The sequence below is a fragment of the Ips typographus genome, linkage group LG9, assembly GCF_016097725.1.
Source record: "Ips typographus isolate SLU linkage group LG9, UJ_Ityp_2.0, whole genome shotgun sequence".
Taxonomy (NCBI): Eukaryota; Metazoa; Arthropoda; class Insecta; order Coleoptera; family Curculionidae; genus Ips; species Ips typographus.
Genome location: NC_138430.1, coordinates 6,020,594 through 6,036,722, shown reverse-complemented (window position 1 = coordinate 6,036,722; position 16,129 = coordinate 6,020,594). Strand labels below are relative to the sequence as shown.

Here is a 16,129-nt window from a genome sequence, read left to right as displayed (position 1 = left end):
ACGAATGTCACTGGGAAAAATCGATTACGTCCGCCTCCTCAAAATACCAAAATTTCAGGCCACTTTGTTGGGTCACGAACCAATCGAGGCACTTTTGTCTAACACCTGAAAAACGCGGGGGTGTAACCACCACCGATCGATTCACTGATTGGTCGCACGTCTGTTAGAAGGTCCGGAGTGGGGGGTTGATAATGGGCGGGGCGAATAGAAGAGTGGCAATTGTTTTGAGCGTCAGCGAACCAGACCTAGATGGCAAAGAGCCAGTTAGATTTAGAATGCGTTAGGTGGCGGTCGTTGTGCTCTTAAACGCGCAGTAAAGTTCCGTTTAGACTGTAACCGTGCTAGTTACGAGAAAATTCAAAGTGTTTAATTAAGGGAAGGATGTGCTAGGACTTATTGATTACTGAAGCCAGTGGAATTGCTTGGTACACGAAGATATGGTAATTTTGTAAGTACAGGTTTCTCGCTTACTTGACTGTTGATATCTCCGAGAGACGTTACTTCCCAGGTTACGTTTGGGTTGTAACTGTTGATTTTTTTAGCTTTTTGTGTTACTTTTGTCTTAATACAGCCTCCTTGTATGAATATTGATTGATTTATAAACTTCTAAAAATGTTCTATGAGGTCTACGTGTCAAAAAATGGAAATATGACAGGTCAAACTGTTTCTTGTTTTAAAATATCTCAAAAAATTTAAACTGCATCGTTGAATTTGGTCAGTTGTAGTACCTGTCAAGCCAAGATGGTCCATCGACAAAGAACTATAGGAATGTTTTTAAGAACCCATTAGATTATTTCAAAAAACGAAATTTTTACATCAAAAACAAGCTTTTCAAATGAATATCATACTCTATCGTCTTGTAAAACGTATTTTTAAAATGTATTATTGTATTAAACTACAAAATAACAATTTTGGTGTTAAGTTTTATTAGTTATTTAACCAAAAGTCCATTTTCTCGAAAACTGTTAAAGATTTCTAAAAACGTCTCTAGTTTGTTTTCGATGGGTCACCCTGCATGTGGTACAATCATATACTAAAATTTGAAGGCCAGAAAAAAGTACAATGTTAAGTAGAATAAACATTTTATCAGAATCCTGTTAGTAAGAAGTTAACAACTAACCCCTCTCACAGTTATTTTTAACCAATCTACCAGGATACTGACCCTTAGAGGGTTACTACTTATCTGTATAATAATGTGTAACTATCCGTGTTCTAATTACCACAGTCCCCTTTGGGAAAACTTAAACAAACCGCAAACAGTTGGGAAGTGAGCAACAGAAATCAGTTTGTAATCATGCTAAATTTAACCGGTATCCGATAATATTAACTGTCAGACATTGATGTCAAGCACGTGTTTCCTTTAATTTTGTTTGAATTAAAAATTTTTAGATTTCTATGAAAAAGTCTAACCAAATTAACAATCTCTCTAGGTAAAAATATACAATATATTAAGAATAATTATCATATAGGGATATCAATGGCCGATCAAAAGAAAAAGAGAGAAAGAGAAATTCAATAAATATCGGTGAAAAAGTTTAATCGAGCGTAAAGATAGAGAGAAAGAGTAAAATGTTGTATAACAGATTGAAGATATCCCGGGGCGTTATCGACATTAAACAATTGTAATTCATTAGAGTTGTCGCAGCCCGGGCTGTAATTATCCGGGCTGATTAATTGCTCTTCGCCAGATAACGATCGGGCAAATGGAAAAATCCGGATGAAAGATAATCTTGGCCACGGACGGTACGGAGGTTATGCATAAATTATCGATTTAATATGGGAAAAATGCGTTCTTAACTAATTAAATATTGAAGGAATTGTTTGACGGCATTCTATGAAGGGTTCAATAAAAAAATATGCTTTTCTTTCCAGGCATGCTCCTTCCCTTTCCCCTGGCATGTCTTGCCGGGCAAGCTATTCGACCAGTGGCGGTGGAGGACACGGGGATTGGGACATCAATGACAGTGCCGTCCCTCGAATTCATGATTTTGATCAATTTTCAGAATGGGCTGATGGTCATTGTCGACTCGTTTATCGGTAATTAATTATTCAATTTTTAAATTAGTTTTGATTTAGTAGTTTAAAAATTATAACACTAACAATTTCTATATTATGTTTAAAGAAGTACATAAGTTTAACAATTATTTAGGTCTGACAATGAGGAGGCAAAACGACATTCCTCAGGCTGGGCCATGCGTAACACCAACAATCACAACGTTCACATTCTGAAGAAGAGCTGCCTAGGTGTGCTTGTTTGTTCCTTAAGATGTACCCTGAGCAATGGGGAAAAAGTCCACTTACGACCCGCTATCTGTGATAAAGCCCGTAAAAAACAGCAAGGTAAGGACAACGGTAAGTTTGTCAACTTACCATAGACTATTCAAACTTTGATGATACTTAGTTTGTAACAAAAACTAAATTTACTGATTATATTTACAGGTAAACCTTGTCCAAATCGGCAATGTACCGGTCGTCTAGAAATTCTGGCCTGTAGAGGACACTGTGGATATCCGGTTACGCATTTCTGGAGACATACCGAGCACGCCATTTTCTTCCAGGCGAAAGGGGTGCATGATCATCCCAGGCCTGAGGCCAAAAGCACAAGTGAGGCCCGACGATCGTTAGGCAGTGGTCGACGTGTGCGAGGATTAGCCGTTTTGTTAGCCAAAGAAGCCGCATTAGGAAATAAGGTAAATTAAAGCAAAATATTATTCTACCAGCAAAACTTGAATATAACTTAATTGAATAGCCGACTTTAGAGGGCTTCCCCCGAAGGAAAACCGTAATTGCAATATGTATTCAACTAATAATAGAGTAGAAGATAGTTTGTGATATCTTTCGACATTGGGGCTGAGCTCGCGTGGCCCCAGGCGGGGCTACAACAATACGATTGATGCAATAATCGGATAAGTCTTGAATTCTGATTAGGTCGCCACTTTTTTACCGCGGGTATATTGTAATAATTGGAGACGAGTATCGAACGCGGAAATATACATTTCTAGACTATATAAATGGATTTTTTTTTGTAAAAGTTGCTACCAATATCTAATAATATACATTTCTAAAAAACTAATTTGTATTGCAGTTAATGTCCTTGAGGGATCCAAAAAGACCCTGCAAGGAAATGAACCAAACGTCAAGGCCCAGTAGTAGTGTCCCATCTATAGTTACCAGCCAAGAAAAAGGTAATAAAATCACGTAATATACATACAGACATAATAAATAATATTTTTTTAAAATTTTACTTGTATACTAAAATATCTAATTTTCAGGTTATTGCTCGTGTTCACCATTTGAGTGTATCTGCGGCTACCAACCTACCCTACCACAACCAATGCAACACTACTCACTCTCCCCTCAACCACCTTACCAACCAATCCAGCAACCCATCGAAACCAACTACTGGACTCAAGAACCAGCCCACGCTCAAGCATATCCTAGCGACATAACCTTAGAGAATAATTCCTGCGACTTTGGTAATATACCAGCTGACTTATTTCAACCGGAAGAGATATTCCAACTGGACCAACCAATCAAACCAGACTACGTGTACATGACGGATTCGCGGGTGGGCAATGAAGTGGCCAGATCTCCCCCCACTTTATTGGATTTGGGTAGTGGTACCATACAACATAGAGAATTAAAGACTGAAGATTATTGGCCTCAAACTGGTGTCGGTTTTATGAATGACGACTCAAATGCCAGTTCGAACAGTCGATACAACCTCAATCAAAGCCCGGATATTCCTAAAATAGTTAATAACAATGTGGTTCCTAGTTATGAAGCCAGTAAAGTGGATCCAGCAAGTTATGTAGTGCAACCTAAACCAACTTCCAGTTCCGTTTACGACCACAATTTAATGGATGTTCCAGAGTTTAAAACGGAAAACCACTACGATTTGAACGCTCCAAGTGCAAAATATTTGCATGGCAACACCGAGAGTTTCCTACACAATTTTCAAAACTACCAAAGCACAACGAAAAACTTGATCAAACCAAACTATCAAGAATACATAGATTTAGGCCAGTATAACGATTACGCCAACTTTCTAAACATTTACGAGAACAAAGTGACTCACAGTGATAATATGTTTAATGATTTGGACTTTAGAATCGCTAACTCTTGCAATTTTAACGATAGCATAATGGACTACACTTCACAATGCTACGATAATGTTACCAATCCCCAATTGTGATGTACATTTAATTTCCAATAATGAGTATGTTTTAGTGCCTTAATAGTTAGAAGCTTTCCATGATCTTGGTTTGTACCTAGTGTTGTACAAAATTTTGTTGATGTGTACATATAGTATAACAAACTGTGTGTAAATACAAAGATTATTTTTTATTGTTGTTTTATTAAGCTAAGATTGTGCATTCAAAACGATCTACTCTCTGTCCCAGGAGAAACTGAAGTTTATTCACTTCGTTTTCCACCTGAAAATACTCCATCAATCTAAAAATAAGCTGTTGTTTGCACTTACTGTAATACTTAGACTTTTTCGGTTACCGAAGGTATCAAAATTACTTTTTTTATACACAAAATAAAAACTCAATCAATAAATTCAAATTACAGCCGGAAAAATGTCAACAGAAGCCAAAAAATCAAAATACAGACTTTACCTTTAGTGGTTTGGTTAAAAAATAAAGTTAACTAATATTTGGCATTTATTTTGGAGAATTATAAAGAAAAAAAGTGAACTTAAGTCTTACAAACCTTAATACATGTATGTACAATTTATTATTTGCTAACAAATACTGTTTCAAAAATCACTGTTATTGACGCTATAATAAATAATAAATTTTTTGCTTATTCTGTTTTACCCTACAAATGTAATTTAAATCAAAATGTTTCAATTGCACTGCAACGGGTATACACCGTGTATAAACTACATATAGTGACCCCAATTCGGATGGCATTTATAATCTCTCAGTTCCTCATCAAATAGAAAATTTCACTAAACCACCCCGAATGCTATCAGCTGGGATAATGAAAAGACGGTTGCAACTTTGGTGCTTTCGGTTTCGAGCCAAACCATGATTTTTTCCACTCTAGCGTATCTTGGATCAGTTTTTCTTCTTCGGGAGTGAATTTTAGTAAGGTTGAGATGGCTTTGATCAGATGCTGAGCTTCATACTCCCTACTACAAAATTTTACGTTAACTTTCATAAACCCTGTACAAACCACAATTTACCTGGTTAGAAACTTAATCACCACATGTTTTAAGTATTTAAAGTTTACGTCTTCATCGTCCCGCTTTACTATACTGGGAAAGTTTTTGGTTGAAACGTAGCTGGGTTGCAACACCGCAGCCGGCCCGTTATTATCTATAAAATCGTTATTAAACCCACTCGGGGTTTTTAATTCTTGTTGGAGAGTTTTCTTCAGGTCGGCCAGTCTCAATTGTAACATTTTTATAGTCTGCAAAGCAACAGTAAATTAATTAAAAGCTATACATAGCGTCCAGTGATACAACCTTGTTTTTCTCTGAAAGCTGTTCTTCCAACTCCACTAGACTACTATTCAACTTTTCCTCCATATTTTTGCTTTCTTTAAGACCAAATTTTCCCGCTCTAGCGTTGCCAACTTATCAAGCAACTCTTTCATGTCCTGTTCTTGTCTGCGCATGTCTTGTTTCACCAGCTCCATCTGTTGCGAAATTTCGGCGTTCCTCAGTAAGGCAGTGTTTTTCTCTGACGTCACTCTATTCATTTGTTTCTTATTAAGTTGAGTAAAAAAATGGCTAAATAAAAATTTAACCTTGTTAAAGTTTTTTGTACGTTTAAAGAATTGGCCTTCTCCTCGCCCAATTCTTTTTCCAGTTTTGTGATAATTTGCCTCAGTGACGTGTTAGTCATGTGTTCGGAATCGACGGACAGTTTCAGCTTGCCAATTTCGTCTTCTGATTTGTCGAGTTCACTTTCGACGTTTTCCAAATTTTTTTTAACAACTTTAATTTCAGTCTTTGATATGTCCTACAATTGATTACCCCCACCGGTATAGTTATGGGACTTTCAAAATAAAATCAGTAAAAGTAAAATGAGTGGGCAACATTATTTATGTTCTCAAGATGATGTAAATTTCAAAATGGTCCTTGATTTAGAATAGTTGAAAGTCTAACAGCAACACATAAAGATGAAACGTGTCTGATGATGTCATAATTGGAAACTCCCAACCAATAGAAACTAAACTGCTCACGGAAACAGCATAATTCTTGGCAATTTTTCACGAACTATATATCCGACATGCCTCAGCCGAATTTAATGAATAAAAACGGTTTTAAAAGACAGTTTTTTGTAGAATCAGAGTCAAGTTTTCATTGATTTCTTCACCAGAAAAATTTTTCATTTTTCTTCAATTTCTTGAATTTCAACCCAGTGCATTTCATTCAGAATTTTAGAACATTTTTTTGTCGTGTCATATCATTTCGGGACATATTTGAGGGTTTTTTACATTTTTTCGAAACGACATAATTTTTTATAAATTACTCTGTATCTGGGAAATACCATGACTAATTTTAAGTAGATAAATCAACACTAAATGTTTACTGGTTGTAAAATCAGTAACGTAGAAGGGAGGTTAATATAGGTGCAAAATGGGGAAAATTGAATGGAGTTATAGGACAATAATTACCGAAAATTTACACATTATTATACTACTCTGTACTGCAGGAATACTGAGAATAATTTTAATAAAAAGATTCCATTTAAAATTGTATTAAAAATGAAGTTGATTAATAAACACATTTCTGTTTTAGACGTATACCATAAAAATTCCTGAATTTGCAGCACATTTTTCGCCACCCTGTATATCTGTGAATAAATCACTTTTGAGGCAAAATGAATGACAGTCCTGTTGGTTGAGGCATTTCGGAGATACAGGCCGTTAAAAATGGCAAACAATGTTGCTGTATCGATCTTTTCCGTGAGCAAAGATAATAATTTAAAATGTATACCACACTTGCTATACTAAACCACCCAGTAAAACTTATTCAAAAAATTAAGCTTAGCACACCTATAGCACATGCTTGATATTTACAGTGGAATAACACAACAAAAGTAGTTAACACAGGCTGAGGAAGGAAAATTATAAGAACCCAAATAAAAGTAGTAACATCAGTGTAAATAAAACGTTTATTAAATCATAAAACAATAATAATAAAACAACGATAACAAAAATGACTACTTAAACTTAGAAAAATACTGAACCCCAAAAAACAGAAAAATGCGCTGGCAAGACTTAAAAAGCTAAACGGTGCTACCAAATAATAGTGTAAATAAAACACTAAAAGGAAGGAACTACCCCATTAATTTTCACTCACTAATTCGGTTCTTAAGAACTGAATCTCTTCCTCATCTGCCACTTGCTGTGACTTTAATTCCATAGACAATTCATTTACATCCTGAGTTAGCCTACGAATCTTGGTTTCCTTATTTGCCAACTCCATTTTAGTCAACTCCCACTCAGCCTCATGCTGTCTAATTTTATCCAGAAGCTTCTCCCGATCTTCTAGAGCCCTACGGCGCTCCGCCCCTTCTTCTGCAGCCTGTCTACTCAATCTGCCCACCTAAAAATCCTCCTCAAACACCGCCCCTAAATAATCACATGCTGCACTAACTTGAGTCTCCAAAGAGGCGATTTTATCACTCCAAGATGTCTTAATGTCGGTTAATTGCATGTGAGCCTCTTCAAGACGTTGCTCCAGCAGTTTTTTCTCCGAATCCGACTTTTGTCTCGTTACCATCACCACTCCTCCTCAAAATGTCCACTAGATCGGCTAAATGTTTGCGTTCCTGTTCGCATTTTGCCAAATCGTTAGCTAAACGAGCCAAATCTCGAGCCGAAGAGTGACGCAATGCCTCCAGGTCATCCTGCAATGAATGCAAATTGTCAACTTTACAAAATGACAAAGCGTTTGGTGAGTTGCGGCAAGCACATACCTGTTTCGCTCCCAAGCTGCACGAACAACAGTGACACAAGTGATTGAATGCTAAATTTGTGTTTTTCTTGGGTACATAATTATTTCAAAATAATTAAATATTAATAAGTGCACTAACTTGAAAAATGTATTTCTTTCTCTAAATTAGCAAGAAAACTATTTTACACCAAAAATTGGATGTTTCTAACAAAAAGTAACTAAATGACCCGCGCGATTTTTCTTTGAAAATTTATACTATATTCATATAAAAACACATTCAAAACGTGTGCTCTAAACACTGAAAAACCCAACTCCACATACCTGAACATCACTCAATGTCTCCTCTTGCCTCCTCAACCTGTTCAGTTCAGTTCTAAGCTTCTCTAACTGATTATTTGCGTCTTTTAATGCCGCGTTCTTGTCCGATAATTCCCGGTCTTTTTCCAGCACCAACTGTTTCACTTTGGACAATTCCTGACATTGTAGGTTTTCTATTTGTTCTGAATTTTCGCGGTGTTCCAGGATTTTCTGTTTAAGGTCTAAAAATATTAAGCTGTTGCTGTTTGTACTGTTAATAGTCATGTTTAGTCAGAAGGATTCAATGCACACCAAACCAGTAATTAAGATAATAATGAAAACTACCTTCTGCATTTTTTAAAGCATCCTTTAAATGGGATATTTGTTTGTAGGCTTCATCCTTTTCCTTTTCCAAACTGTTTAATTTTCGATCTTTTTCTTTTAATATTTCCCGCCATTCCTGGTCTTTTTGGTCCAATCTTCTAGAAAATTCTGACTCAATTTTTGATATTCTACGTTTGTACTCCTCTACTTCAATTGGACCTTCTTCTCTGAGACCATCTAAATTAAATAGTAGAAAATTTTGTGAATTCCTAATTATTTAAGTAGGTATAAGGTTGTTGTTGAATTTGTAATAAGGTTATAAGGGTGTTAACCTGTTCTTATCTATGTAGTTAAATGGTAATTAACATCCTTTATTCATGAGAATTTTATGAACTAAAACCAACCCATTAAAAATGGATATCAAAGAACCATGATAAACAAGTCTACAATTTTATCAGTCAAATTTAATCATGGACATTGGGGTAAAATAAACTAGGTAAAAAACTCATGGAAAGCTTTACTCAGTGTTGTTAACTCAAAAGTTGTACCTTTACAGAACTAAATTAAACTGAAACATCTGTTCCAGGTGGGATATTCTCACCTGAGGACACTATAGAATTCAAACTGGATGTGGATCCTTGCAAAGACTTGCCCCTGAAGTTTTCAATCTTCTGGACAGTTGAAGAAGTTATTTTGGCTGTTAATTTACTCAAGTCGCTGCCAGTCTCCTCGCGAATTTTACTCTTTAACGAGGCAAACATTTTACTAGACATTTAATTTAAATTGTAAAAAAAGGGCCTCTGTACAACATATTGTACCAAACAGCAAACAAATGAGGCGAAGTCAGAGACACGTTGAAGGTTTACGTTACCGCTTTTATCTGGCGCATTATCGTCCGACTGTTGTTGTTTCAAGATTATTATATGTTTACTAATCACTACAATAAATAAAAACAGGAATAAATTTTTCACAAAAATATTGCTCATAAATGAGAAAATTAATCAACAAGACATAGACAATGACATTAGTGACAACTCTTGTAATGGGCCTTTCAGTCCAAATCACTTGAGTGAGAAAGAGATACAACTAGTTGTCAGATCGTAACTGACTAGTCACTGAATTCATGTACCTGTACCTAGACGTGTAATGATAAGAAATAATTAATTTCTTTCCTAACTAAAAATAGTTCAAATTAATCAAAATTGAGTGGTTTGGAAGTAATTTAAACAGCAAATTAATCACTACGTTGTCATCATTTGTAATCCTCCTTTGTCATAAAAGGCTTTATTTAGGTATAACTAGTTCAGAAGTAATCGTCTTTAAAAATGGTTGTTAAATCTGTACTAAAATTTATAGCGGTCATTACAGCATTTGCTATAGCATTATATCCTCCAGCATTAATAAAAAATAAAATTTTGAGAACATTTCTAAAAATTTCCATAGCCCTGCTATCATCATATTCGATAGGGTTTGCATTATATCTTCAGTATATCAAATCGTATAATGATAAAAGCGTCTACAGCATCAGCGTTTGGATCAGCTTCTTCTATCTTGCAGTGATGAACTCAGTTACATCAATCCAATTAATTAGAAATACTTCTATCATGTCCGGTTTGATAGAATCAGTCTTGCACTATTACAATGATAAAAACACAAATTTTGCTAAATCTACTAAGATACTTGTGGCTTTGGCCACTTTGGAATGTTTAGCAATTTTTATATGCAAATACTTTTTAAATGGTTCACCAATTAATTATACAACACGCAGTTCCATAACGTTACTGTCCATGTTTGTCCTGATATGGGAAGCTAAAACAAGACTAAAAGATTTGAATAACGACCTTAAAGAGTGTGGTAAAGAGAACGAGGTTTTGGAGATCAGAAGACGACACAACCAGACTTGTAATATGATTATTTACATTAACAAATTGTACGGCCTGGTGGTTTTAATGGCGGTGATGAGTTGCACTATTGAGATATGCCACATTGCGTTCAGCGTCTTGTCACCTTATGCAGTTTATGTACAACAACATCCAGGTTTACGGCATTATATTACGTATGTTAATTTAATAGTAAGTAGTCCGGTATTATGCTAGAAAGTTCAGTATAGTTAATCACAGTCTTTTTAAGGTTCATGTGATACTTATAGCAGTTGGGGGTGAACTGTTGAAAAGGGAAGCGGAAAACACTTTAAGCGTGTGCTACGCAAAATTGCAACAATATCCACCCCATAAAGGAGACAAGGAGATGACCAAACAATTGTTGATTTTGACTCAACAAGCTTTCCAAAGAAAACCTCACATTTCCGCTTCTGGGTTTTTCCCGATCGATCATTCTTTGATTATGTTTATTTGCACTAATTCTTCCACTTATTTAATTTTTTTGTGTCAGTTTATAACAAAAGGTACACAAGATCGCCGTGAAATTGATTTGGTAGGACTCAACAATATTACTAACATCACGTTATATTAATATTGCGGTAAATGTATTCAAACGTAACCTCTGATTTAGTTAAACTGTCCTTTAAATGTATTGAGTAAATAATGGACTGAGGTAGTATAAAATATATTATATTAGACGTCCATTACCAAAACAACAATATAAAAAGTATCACATTTTCGCGCTTTTAAAACACTAGAAAACGAAAACTACATTTTTCAATACTATTCACTCAATACTTACCAAGTAGAATAAAATAATTTTAAGTATTTTACGGATTAAACTAGAATGCTATGAGTGTTCTACTTTAGGCAGCCACACTTTAATAGATCTATCTTGACTGCCTGTTACTATGATGTTATTATCTTTTGATATGTCCACGGTAGTGATTGCTCCTAAAATATAAAGTCTAGAAGGTTTCAGAATGTTGCAAAAAGTATAATTACCGGAGTGAACTTCCACTTCTAGAAGCTCTTTGACTTCAAACATGTCCCAAATTTGCAATAATCCAGCGTCATTGCCTAAAGTTAAAATTTTGCCTTGCCACTTCAAACAACTTACTTTCGACGTGAATATTTTACTGAAAACTGGAAGACCTGAAAAAATTGCATTTGTTACACTTGTTTTACATTATTTTTGGGGTTTTAAAGTACCAGTTTGGACGTCTAGGACCTGGAAGGTTCCATTATCGGTTCCCAAAGCCAGTTTTTGCCCATCGGGACTGTAACACAAAACCCGAATCCCTCCACAATTATTCTCATACTTTTTATACCGGGTGAGACTTTGAGTGTCCCAAATATAGATTTCTCCATCCTGAGTTCCTACCGCAAAATAGGCGTCCCGTCTGAAAACATTTGATAAACAATAGTCAGTCGGTGTAACAAATCAACTTACGGATCAAAACAAATACAAAAAACAGCCGAGTTGTGGTCTAAATGTTTGACTAGACACTGGACTACAATATCTCTGGTAGTTGCTCTAACGTCTTTCCACACTTTAACCGTACAGTCTCCACTGCCGGATAGAAGCAAATTGGAAATTTCACCGTAAACTAAACAGTTAACGGCGTCTTCGTGTGCTAATGCGTCCACTGTAATTCGACCGTAATCCATATCATACAACGATCTAAATTGAAAATATTAAACAAGGTTTATGAAATTGAAACTACAATACGTACATTTGATTATCCCAACTACCAACCACCAGAGTATTAGAGTCAGGTAACTGAACGCAACCACTCAAAGGCATATTTCCAATATTCGCGCTCCTAATTTGCTTGTTCTGATCCAGACAAAACACTTTCAAACGTGAATCGTGGCCAACCGAGGTGATTTTCGTACCATCCGTACTGAGGAAAATGTGACTTACAGTATTTTTGTGACTGTTGAAACTCGTTTTCAAATCTAAAGATGTTACCAAACGCCACGGGTCTAAAATTGCAAGTTAAGTATAATTATTTCAGATAGTCCATCAAAAATCCACCTTCGATTTGGGTTTCATCCTCCTTGACTTGATATGGTTCAGTTAAGAGTAGAATTCCGAGTTTACGTCGAGGATGCGGAACGTTAAAAACTTGTTTGGGCACCTGTCCAAATTCCATTATTTGCACTTCCAAAGCTTGCCTATGGCTAGGGTCTTTGACAACTTCCAGATCAACATTCCCTTCGTAACACAAGTGATAAAACACTAAAACAATTCCCAGTTACTAAGTGATGGATTAATATTAAAAAAATCATACAATTGTGGGCCTTAAGAGCTTCCTCGCCTTTTTGTTTATACCCAAAAATTAGGTCGATCCAATGGTGTAAATTTGAAGACACAATGTCGCTTTCCAAGGCTTTTTTTAAGATTTCCACAAATTCTTTGGGAGTGTTAGCCCATGGAGGCAATTCAACATCACCAACTTTAACATTATTATGCCTCAAACCAAAATTGATACCCAAACGGTTTAATAAAAACTTTCCTACAATAAAAAACGCAATATATTAAGACATAAAATATTTCCGGCGCAACACACCTTCTTGGGTTGTATCATAAAATTCAGGAGTTAACTCTTTGAAATCGGACATATTATTAAAACAGTTCTTATAAGCGTCCGCCACTGAATTAAACATTCGATCAGGATGATCAAAACGACCACCTTGCAGACACAACACATAATGAGGATACAATCTAGCCAGGTAATATAATACGAAACCAGGGGTGGAGTAATGAGAGCCGTATATGAATTTGGGTTCTGCCATTTCTTGATAACTAAAAACCAAACCTGGATTACACTACCAACATGTAAACAACTGGCACTAACCGGTCAAGTAATCGTTCCAGTCTTTCAGGGTTTAAAGCCCCCACTGGTTTGGTTAAGTCTCTGTAATTGCTCGAATCGTTCAGATTTAAAGTTTGACTGGAATAATTGGAAATAATCCAAGGAAAAACTGGATATTGAGTTAAATCATTCACTGTTCTATCACCTAAGCTACAACGTTACACTATTAGCACGTTAGTTTGATGCGAGGGTGCTCAGAGTACCTGTTAATGTACAGCAAATACTCGTAATTTGATATAATACCATTTTGCCACTGTAAAGTAATTACGTTTTGTTCTAAATTGTCCAATTTCAATTCCGGTTCAGACAAAATTTTATTGTATAAGTTGTCTCTTTCATCTTGATTGCGAAATGACAGATATATGTGGGAATTAAGGCCATTAGAGTCCGAGGAATATATTTCCAGACCCTACCAACAGGCTTTTAAAGACAGTAAAATACGACAATAAATCACTTACAATATGTCTAAGGAGAAAGCGCCGTGGTACAATTCTTTTAATACTGCTCAAGTTAATTTTGATAACTGGATACTAAAAAAAAACCTCTAAATATTTTAATAAAATTCGTAAATATCTACGAAACTTACAACATCTATGTTGTTGTAAGGTTGAAAATAGAGCCGTTTGGTAGATAGAACGCATCTGACTGGATTTATATTCAAGGGACACACCTTGTCTGCTTGGGTTTCCACCACAATTTGTTCATACAAATCCAACCATAAAGGATCGAATTTAACACGGGAATGTCGTGATCTTACAATAGCAGTAATCTATTCATTAGAGTAAATTTTGTGGATTGGAGTTTGGACTTTTATTTAAGTATACTTGCCATGTTTGATTGTTCAGCAGACGGCAAGGTACTGGCTCTATACAATTGAGATATCATAGTCAAACAATGCGAAATACTAGCATAATTAAGTAAAAACAAAAAATGCCCCGATTCTTTAAACTTATAAGGAGCAATAACATTGCCTTCCAGCATTTCAATGTATTCCTTACAGTTAATAGTAAGGGCGTTATCGCTTTCCACAAAAGCGGCAGTCCCTTTACGTTCCTCAATTATCACACATTCTTTAAAAGGGATTTTAATTAAAGGTTTGGTGAAATCTTTTGGTTCAAATACCAAAGATTTGGAACACATTTTCAACCGGCCCTCTTGTTTTTTATTGTCATAAGTTTTGCGGGACGTGTCTGGCGGTATAAATGTACTGCTAAAGTCCTCAAAGTAGATTTCACCTGGATCTAATAAAAGTAAGGAAAACCTGAAAAGAATAACATAAAGATTTTAACGTTAATTTGGTTGGTAGGCAGGTACTTATGGTAAAATCTAGGGCAAAATGATGAAAATGAACTTGGTAATTAAAGAAATATTTCTTATTTGAATAAATAAGAGTGGCAGCATAACTAAAGATGGAATTTTGAGAAAAAATAGTAAAAGTAACAGCAAAAGCTGAATATGATTGTCATGACAAAATCTAGAGCTAGAGGAGTGTGGACTTAAAACATATTGTCTACCAGGTATTCTATAAAGTTAAAGAGGACAGTTTTCAGCCAATAAGCTTCTTTAGAAAAACCACACCTACATTATTAACTCTTTATGATTCACCTTGAAATTTTTGTATAAAGCCGGAAATCCAGCAATCAAGCAACTTTCACAAGTATTGCTTAAGTTATAAGTAAATAAAAGCATGTTTAAACTATTCTTGACACTTTGAACAGCCTGTAGTATTTTCATTTTATTGAATTATGTACATGTTCATACTATTTCATTTGCTTAAAGAAACACTATAAACCAATTAGAAATTCCTGTTAGTCATTACTTTGGTTACCAAATAAAATGGAAAGTCTAATATTGGATAAAAGGAAATTAGTGTGGGTATCCCTTTGTTAAAACTATTTATGAAAACCAAACTGGACTGTAATTTCTTACCTGCTTTTTTCCATGTGGAGCTGATTGTATTCCAACGTAACAAACTAAGCAGTAATAATAATAACAAATTCTAAAGTTGTTTTTTTTTGTGTACTATTTTGATTATTATGTAAACAACATAACCAAGTAAGATAGCAGACGTACAGAGTGACAGCTAGACTTGTTGTTATGTCTATCTCTCTCTTTTTCTATGCAATAAAAAGAGGTTAAACCATTTGCTTAAAATGATCTGTCAGTGGGGACTTCGATTTTCAACTTGAAACGTATCGCACGTCTGTTTCGTGGGCGCCATTTTTGTCGCTAAGAAACCACGTTTCTTGAAACGGTGTTCAGAGAAATTTGGAGTTGAAGACCGAATTCCGCAGCCGGTCGAGTGGAAATGTGGGGCCTCTAAGTGGAAACGTGGATTCCTAAAGGTCTACGGGGAATTGTCTTGTGCGGTGCACTTCCAGGAGGCGGAAAGGGTGAAAACCTAGGTCAAGACCACGTGGATGTGACAGTGACGGTTATAGTTTCCACGAGGAATGACTATATTTTTCACTCGGATCGTGCCTTTAAGGCGATTTTTAGTCCTATTTATGCAAGCGGGAGAGATGAGAGTTTCTCAGACGCACGCAAGTGCCTCTTCCGCGGATCTTTCGTAATCGTGAATCGCGTAATCGCGTTATTTAATCTGGCTGAACGTCTCACTGACGAGTGGCCATCGTAACCACAACACACACACACACATGATCTGTCAGTGGTACTAATTCTTCTTCTTTTCCTTTTGATACTTTGTGTGTGGCGCCCTCTGTTCGCTACTGTTAGACACGTAGTGCGGACACTAATTTAATTGTAGGTAATTTGTTTTATTTGCATTCACCAAAATTAAAAGTGCAGTTTGTCTTCCCCCCGTTAAA

The 16,129-nt window shown here is 35.7% G+C and overlaps 4 protein-coding genes across 5 annotated transcripts; 2 read left to right on the top strand and 2 right to left on the bottom strand.

Annotated features, from left to right (window-relative positions):
* The first annotated feature begins 294 nt into the window (after window positions 1-294).
* On the top strand, window positions 295-4,345 carry LOC145733572 (uncharacterized). Of its 2 annotated transcripts, none has more exons than XM_081986469.1 (6): window positions 295-448; window positions 1,873-2,037; window positions 2,150-2,340; window positions 2,440-2,690; window positions 3,086-3,185; window positions 3,273-4,345. In XM_081986469.1, exons 1-6 carry the CDS (start codon window positions 438-440, stop codon window positions 4,193-4,195), a joined length of 1,641 nt encoding a protein of 546 aa, XP_081842595.1. In that variant the 5' UTR covers window positions 295-437; the 3' UTR covers window positions 4,196-4,345. The 2 variants fall into 2 exon arrangements, with proteins under 2 accessions (XP_081842595.1, XP_081842593.1); XM_081986467.1 differs by having other exon boundaries at window positions 2,150-2,352.
* A 304-nt stretch (window positions 4,346-4,649) lies between these two features.
* On the bottom strand, window positions 4,650-9,559 carry LOC145733573 (uncharacterized). The gene is given in 11 exon segments (XM_081986470.1): window positions 4,650-5,143; window positions 5,195-5,421; window positions 5,477-5,559; window positions 5,562-5,704; window positions 5,761-5,975; window positions 7,322-7,567; window positions 7,619-7,739; window positions 7,741-7,871; window positions 8,240-8,457; window positions 8,561-8,776; window positions 9,141-9,559. Coding segments are annotated over 11 exon segments (1,938 nt in total). The 5' UTR covers window positions 9,313-9,559; the 3' UTR covers window positions 4,650-4,977.
* Window positions 9,560-9,947: 388 nt separating this feature from the next.
* Window positions 9,948-11,131, top strand: LOC145733606 (uncharacterized). Its single transcript, XM_081986505.1, has 2 exons — window positions 9,948-10,611; window positions 10,670-11,131. The coding sequence occupies exons 1-2, from the start codon at window positions 10,099-10,101 to the stop codon at window positions 11,009-11,011; spliced, it is 855 nt and encodes a 284-aa protein (XP_081842631.1). The 5' UTR covers window positions 9,948-10,098; the 3' UTR covers window positions 11,012-11,131.
* LOC145733605 (protein FAN-like) lies at window positions 11,094-15,386 on the bottom strand. Its single transcript, XM_081986503.1, has 14 exons — window positions 15,231-15,386; window positions 14,130-14,562; window positions 13,888-14,070; window positions 13,760-13,831; window positions 13,505-13,710; window positions 13,284-13,451; window positions 12,996-13,231; window positions 12,717-12,941; window positions 12,461-12,664; window positions 12,156-12,408; window positions 11,873-12,103; window positions 11,632-11,822; window positions 11,425-11,574; window positions 11,094-11,373 (listed from the first exon to the last, which is right to left on the bottom strand). Exons 1-14 carry the CDS (start codon window positions 15,242-15,244, stop codon window positions 11,270-11,272), a joined length of 2,670 nt encoding a protein of 889 aa, XP_081842629.1. The 5' UTR covers window positions 15,245-15,386; the 3' UTR covers window positions 11,094-11,269.
* Between the last annotated feature and the right edge of the window lie 743 nt (window positions 15,387-16,129).

What these genes read in the sequence shown, in the direction of transcription:
- LOC145733572 (XM_081986467.1), top strand. An exon ending in CATTGTCGACTCGTTTATCG is followed by an intron (nt 2,038 to 2,149) that starts GTAATTAATTAT and finishes ACAATTATTTAG; the next exon opens with GTCTGACAATGAGGAGGCAA. An exon ending in ACAGCAAGGTAAGGACAACG is followed by an intron (nt 2,353 to 2,439) that starts GTAAGTTTGTCA and finishes TTATATTTACAG; the next exon opens with GTAAACCTTGTCCAAATCGG.
- LOC145733606 (XM_081986505.1), top strand. Translation starts at nt 10,099, where the DNA reads ATGAACTCAGTTACATCAATCCAATTAATTAGAAATACTTCTATCATG. An exon ending in TTACGTATGTTAATTTAATA is followed by an intron (nt 10,612 to 10,669) that starts GTAAGTAGTCCG and finishes AGTCTTTTTAAG; the next exon opens with GTTCATGTGATACTTATAGC.
- LOC145733605 (XM_081986503.1), bottom strand. An exon ending in TATTTGCTGTACATTAACAG is followed by an intron (nt 13,452 to 13,504) that starts GTACTCTGAGCA and finishes GTAACGTTGTAG; the next exon opens with CTTAGGTGATAGAACAGTGA. An exon ending in TTATGATACAACCCAAGAAG is followed by an intron (nt 12,942 to 12,995) that starts GTGTGTTGCGCC and finishes TTTTTATTGTAG; the next exon opens with GAAAGTTTTTATTAAACCGT.